Here is a 6,234-nt window from a genome sequence, read left to right as displayed (position 1 = left end):
ATCTAGAGCAAGGTCTTGCACATTTCTGGCCATTCTTGTTTTAGAGTGTGTGCAGTGCAGTCAACGTTTAAAAATTTTGAAATTGATGTGTTCCAGATTATCAGAACTATATACGTCAAAGCTGTTTCCCCATATTGGCCGCTGAAAATATTTTATGGTGTAATATTTTTATATGAGTAATAGTCGTGTTGATTTTGAAGTACCGATCAATTTGTTTTCTTGGAGTTGTTTTCTTTTCAAAGTTATCCGTGTTGATACGACGATATTGACCAAAAGTCGGTAACTCCAGAAACCTTCCCAGTTCCCACCAATTATTACAAGACATACCTATAGTACGATGACGTGCATTTCACCTTTAACGATGCTATTTGTCGTGATTACTTTGCTCTTTCTTACGATGTGCGCTCGCAAGAATAAACATATGATATATCAAAGCACAGATGCTTCTGTTCCTGGCTAAGTCTTCGCTGGAACAATATTGTACTGATAGATGATAGTGACAGCCAAGAGCAAGCCTGTGAAGAAATATGTCATTTGGATGGATGACAAATTGACAACATGAAATTCATACTACTCCGTCTGAAAATAAGTTAATCTAGTACTAGGATATCATATTCTATTCTATTACTAGATTAACTTATTCTAGTACTAAATTAACCTGGCGTCAGAGGACCTGGACGCCCGCGGTGAGGTCCTGCAGGCGGCTGCACAGGCCGGCACAGGCCGGGGCAGGGGCGCGGCGGAGGCGGCGAGCGGAGCCGAGGAGGCGGACAGGCGCAGCTTGCGTGGCGGGCGGAGCCGAGGAGCTGGAACCCCCGCCGCCGTCTTACCGATCCAGCGGCGCCGCCGCATCTGCCCCAACCGAGCAGCTCCAGTGATCTCAGGCATCCTATGGTGGTGAGACGAACAAGAAGATCCAATATGTTTATGACATGTGGGACCCGCTTGTAAGCGAGACTAGTTATTTCAAAAGCTACGGCTGCTGAACCAAACGAGCTTTTCCAAAAGCCACAGCCTATATTCTATAGCTACTTTTCAAAAATCCACAGCCAACAGCTACTTTTTCAAAAGCCACAGCTCAATCAAACACACCCTTAAGCTGTTTTGCATGCAGATGTATACCTATTACCATGTATACTCCTTTCGTCCCAGAATATAGAAACCTAGGATCAAATGGGATGTATCATAATACCATGAATCTAGATATGTCCCTATCTAGATTGATATAACTAAAATGTGTGACATTATATTTTAGAAAGGAGGGAGTATTTGATAGGTTTTAAATCCTGTTCTCTTTTGTCAGCTCTTGAGAAATGATATTGATATCGTAAGCCGTCATATATTCGGGAATGTTTGATGAATATGAGTACGAGACACAGATCCAAGGCCATCTGATTCGTGTGTATGTTGATTGGCAGGTGATCAGATATTGACTCAAGGAAGGACAAAGGAAAGAGATTTAAAAAAATCCATCGCTTTGTCTGCATGTATCCATATGATTCTTCTCTCTCGATCGTTGTGCTTTGTTTATGCAGGGAAAATTTGAAATCATTTTAAGCACTGGAGCAAACGAATCCAAACATGCTGATTGCCAAGCCATTCATAGATCGTATCCAACTTTACAATTGCCTGTCCTACACGTACCAAGCTAGTTATTTGTAGTTTATTGCTAGAACCGCCTATACAGGTTCTTTTCTGTAAACAGCAATATATGATGTCAATATCTTTTGCTAGTAAATACTGCAATTTTCCAAATCCTTGATGAAAACACTTCAGCTTACAGTTGCCTATTATGATCTCATCCAACTGAATGTTGGGGTAGAGATGATAACTTCGTATGTGCTTACAGGAAGTATGTCGATTACTTAATTACACCAGCAGGCAGCGATTTGCGGGTTGTGAGTTACCATATTTCATATCCTGTGGTGCTGGGCAATATGAGTTCCAGAAAGACGATCACCTTCGACAATTATTTTTCAAGTTAGCCAATGGCTAATACTGCCAGAGGCAAAGGAGATGCTATAAGGAAAAAAATTTGATGGGTGACGCCCTTTTCACAAAATATAATTGATGTAAATCACCTCATATCTATTTCATAACAGTTCACTTGAATATTTTAAAGAATAACAAAATGTGGATTCATACCCCCTTTTATCTCTTTATAGTTCTAATTGGCGGCTATACATGGTATGGGTTAAGCATTCTTGTTCTAATCATCTAAGCTCTTACATTCCGACTTCTGTTAGCTCTGTCTTGTTCCCTTGGGGTCTCATTTCAATCTCTCCCTATTCTATCAAAATAAGATCCTAGAAAATGAAGGGGTAAAGAATTATGCAAAATTGTTCCAGCCACTTGTAATCAACAAAACACCCTAGTAGAAAATAAATACATCATTATGTCTTTTCCAATAGGTCGCAAGAATACCTACCTTGACAAAATGCCCAAGAGTGTGTGAACAAGAAAGGACATCTTTTCAGTCAGCTCTCAATCTCAGTATCTCCTTCGCTGTTCGTTTCCTAAAGTAATCCATATGTTCCTGCAAATAGTGATTGATTTAGATGACACCAAACACAATTAAGTACAAGGTACATGTTACTCCACTTTAGATGTATGAAAGAGAGAGATTGTGCTTCATCTTAGCAGGTTAAGACTCTTCATTTGAGATTGACTTAATAGTGCAAACAGCAAATCAATGAGTGAACAGATTAAGCATATATAATAACTTGAATCCAGTATTTTGTACTATACTCACCTGAGTAAAGCATAGGCCAATACCTCTACTGTGGAAATCAATGAACTTAAGCATAAACATACCACAATCCCACCTATTAAAAGAGAAATTCAGTGTCAGACATATCCATGCGGACCATGCTTGGTCATTGATATGCACAACACAAATGTCGATAATGTATTAATGCACTGAGTGATAAAATTTAGACCTTCATCTGTGTTCATTGCAGAACCGAAGGTAAACCATTATTCATTCCATACGTAATTCTGGTAGGTCATATGTAGCATGTAAAGAGAACGTACCCATTCTGCTGCAAAGGACAAGAATCTGATGATATTTTCAGCCATGAACTGGTGTCTACCTGTATGTTACTCTTGTCATTCAATTCATCCCTGATATATCTAGCCTGAGAGGAATAGAAAACAGAACTTCACTTGAAAATAACTGAAAGCTTGAAATAGCACCTGATGGGTAAATTCTAATTAACATGGATTACTGCTTCGTAAGTCACAATTTAAATTTCAAAGAATAACTCTGAATCATGTCAGATTTTAAGATATCACAAATATTTGTGATAACGTAAGACCTTTCTCATTTCTATAGCACCAAAAAATAAGTCCATGAATGCATCAGGGGTAAAATTTTGTCCACCCTTTAACTATTGTGGGAGCTGGAGATTTATGGCATCCAAATAGAGAGCACCATAACATACTTAGCAAAATTAATTTGGAGCAATTAAGTCCAAATGCTATGACTGAATCAACTGTTAAGTCATCAATGTGCCATCTTACCAAACTAACGTCTCATAAGTCGGACTTGTAACTGAACTAATTGGAAGTAACTGGCTCTCTAATCCAGTAATATACTTGTAATCAGCTAAGCTTACCAGTATTCTCAGCACAGCATGGTCCATGCCGCCAAAAGAATCAAGGTATTGAAAAGTTTTATCCTTCATGTTTATTATCGCAAGGCACCAATGCACATTTCTATGTATTGGAATAAAGATCTGCACAATAAATCTCATGATTTGTTTGAAAGACAAACAGACATGAAAAACATTGAAAAAATAATAACAGTAACATTACTTTCTCACACTCAACAAGCCCATAGCCCAATCTATTGAGGGTTGTCCATCTTCTTACAGATTGATAGTCATAACCAGTTTTTCCACAAGCAAGCTGAAGAGAATTCAGAAAATCATGAAGGTGCAAACTACTGCTAGAATTCATTTGATATCTAAGCAAGGTTATTAATAAATAGTAAGGGATAGTAAGGGATGTTACAACCTACAAGGAAAATTAGCAAAAAAAAAAGTAAGAGAATAACAACCACACAAAATTTGTAACTCAAGAAAAGGGTCATCAATTAAGTAAATACAAGGCACACATCAACATATATTAAGGATAAGGTAGGAATTGCGTGTTCTCAAACAAATGTATGGTACCGTATGCTTGAGTGTTGAAACACAGGTTTTTTGTGCAAACTAGCCAACAATTTCCACTATCGAAGGAAAAGAATCACAGGTTTTCCTGCTAACTGGCAGATAATTCCTACTATGGAAGGAAAATAATAAATTCCCCTCAAAAAAAGGGAAAAGAGTCAAGTAATAATTGCATAAATATCACTTGATAGTGCTTCAAAGAGACAACTGATAAGCTGAAGATCATAAAATGGTGTGTGTAACAGAACTACAGAAATATTGAAAAGAACATTCCATCATACAGCACCGGAAAGAAAAATATGCAAATTATCTAACCTTCTTATAAAAGAATGTATTGAAGAAGTGGCATTTCAAAAATCTTTTTGGTTCTCTTTGCGCCCTCTCCTTTAACAATTCAAGGTACAAATTAATGACCTGCAAGGAACAAAAGTAGAATGCTGATGCAGTCTTGGTTCTGTGAAGCATGGAAAATGGAACCACTAATGTCAAGATCAGAAAGAATGGGACATTTGTTTAACATATTCTTCAGGATTCCTTCCATGGACAGGCCGTATTCACCTCATCATTTAACCAATTACAAGTTCTCAAGCACCAGATTTTCTCTTTAGTAATATCAATATTGGAAGGTCCATGCATCACTATTATTTTCTTACTGCAAAAAAAGAAAGGGAAAATCAATTCCTGATTGTGCTAAAGATATAGGAGAAGTAATCAGCCAATTAAATTCATGGTTGCCTACAATACCTTTGATCACTGCCATACAAAATGTTGTTTACTTCACTTTCTTCTTCATTTGTCAGAGGTGTAAAAACTTCACATAGATCCTGGAATAGTCAAGGATAAAATATGACAACAAAGGTCAATTTGCAGTGCTCAAATTAATTTAGTTAACAGTATTTGACTTCAAAAGAAAAAAAAATGAACAGGCTGGAAATGCAAGTACTTAACTTTTTACTCTCACTTGTGGATTAAAATACTTGATACAATATAGCTAATATAAATTCCTACTTATCCACTTATTTCACTAAAAGCAATTTGGATTGACTCAAACGTATTACCATCTTTTGAAACTATGTTGCATTGTCAATTTTACTGTGCAAACTGACGGTTCAAGCAAATTACATGCCAGATGTACTCAATTAGATTAAAAATTGGGTACCTGCTTGGCTGTATCGTCGGCTGGCGGCGCCTTACCACGGTCACTAGAGCTCTTCCGGAGCACCCGCGAGATGTAGTTTCCCATGCCTACCAGGGATTCCTTCCGGCGGCAGCGGCAGGGGCCTGATGCGGCTGCCGCGAGGATGTAGCGGAGGTAGAACGGGCGGAGGATGGGGAGGTGGAGGAGGGAGATGATACTGCGGAGGCGACGGCGGCGGCGACAGGGAAGGGAGGTGGGGCGGCAGGCGTAGTGGAGCGGGCGCTGCTTGCGGCGGTGACGTGGGGCTGGGGCGACGACGAGGGCGAGGCGGAGGCCGAAGGAGCGAACGGCGGGGAAGTGGGTGGGGCCGAGGAGGACAGCGCTGCGGCCGCGGCGGCGGGTCGAGCCGTCGTCAGCGCCACCGCCACCGGCACCGGCGCGGCGCTTGCGGTGTGGGCGATTCGGCGGCGAGGTGGCGGAGGGGGACATGGGCGCCCAGCCTGGCTCCCGGCCGGAATTCCCCCCTGTCGGTTAGCCTACTGAAGCAGGCAGGATGAGGCCGGCGGCTCCGACATGGGAGTGGATCGAAGGCGTGGACGGCGGCGGAGGCGGCGGCGGATGCTAAGAGCGCGCGGCCGCGGGAGGGGAGAGCGCCATCGGCGAGTAGATCGAGGCGGCGATGGAGGAATGGAGACTTGAAGTGGGGGGGAGGCGGCGGGGCGGGGGCGGCGAGGAGCGGGAGGCAAAGAGGCTTCCCGAAGGTCTTTTTCGAGTGGAATGGGCTCGGAGGTGAATTTAGTGGGTTACGGCCCGTGTAAGCACAATGTTGGGCTGGTATTAGGCCGAAAGGAAACTCAAGTCACATGTTTGTTGTCCGTAGACAAGGGGAAAAAACTCACTCCATTGTTGCTACGATGCATCACA

General features: G+C 41.5%; 1 protein-coding gene across 3 annotated transcripts; it reads right to left on the bottom strand.

The window, feature by feature from the left end:
* Window positions 1-427: 427 nt before the first annotated feature.
* LOC4333089 (putative ubiquitin-like-specific protease 1B) lies at window positions 428-6,026 on the bottom strand. 3 transcript variants are annotated; one of them, XM_015773256.3, is made up of 10 exons: window positions 5,332-6,026; window positions 4,917-4,996; window positions 4,731-4,824; window positions 4,488-4,586; window positions 3,817-3,909; window positions 3,618-3,737; window positions 3,034-3,137; window positions 2,753-2,825; window positions 2,429-2,536; window positions 428-889 (listed from the first exon to the last, which is right to left on the bottom strand). In XM_015773256.3, exons 1-9 carry the CDS (start codon window positions 5,797-5,799, stop codon window positions 2,474-2,476), a joined length of 1,194 nt encoding a protein of 397 aa, XP_015628742.1. In that variant the 5' UTR covers window positions 5,800-6,026; the 3' UTR covers window positions 428-889; window positions 2,429-2,473. The 3 variants fall into 3 exon arrangements, with proteins under 3 accessions (XP_015628742.1, XP_015628740.1, XP_015628743.1); XM_015773254.3 differs by lacking the exon at window positions 428-889 and adding an exon at window positions 2,052-2,306; XM_015773257.3 differs by lacking the exon at window positions 428-889 and adding an exon at window positions 2,052-2,306 and having other exon boundaries at window positions 3,034-3,092.
* Window positions 6,027-6,234: the final 208 nt, after the last annotated feature.

The sequence above is a fragment of the Oryza sativa genome, chromosome 3, assembly GCF_034140825.1.
Source record: "Oryza sativa Japonica Group chromosome 3, ASM3414082v1".
Classification (NCBI taxonomy): domain Eukaryota; kingdom Viridiplantae; phylum Streptophyta; class Magnoliopsida; order Poales; family Poaceae; genus Oryza; species Oryza sativa.
Note: the sequence above shows the minus strand (reverse complement) of the source record. Positions and strands in the feature narration are given on the sequence as shown.

Excerpts from the sequence above, each read along its gene's own strand:
- LOC4333089 (XM_015773256.3), bottom strand. The coding sequence starts at position 5,799 with ATGTCCCCCTCCGCCACCTCGCCGCCGAATCGCCCACACCGCAAGCGC. Across the intron at positions 3,910-4,487 it reads ATACATTCTTTTATAAGAAG|CTTGCTTGTGGAAAAACTGG; the intron begins GTTAGATAATTT and ends AATTCTCTTCAG. Across the intron at positions 3,738-3,816 it reads GGCTTGTTGAGTGTGAGAAA|ATCTTTATTCCAATACATAG; the intron begins GTAATGTTACTG and ends TTTATTGTGCAG.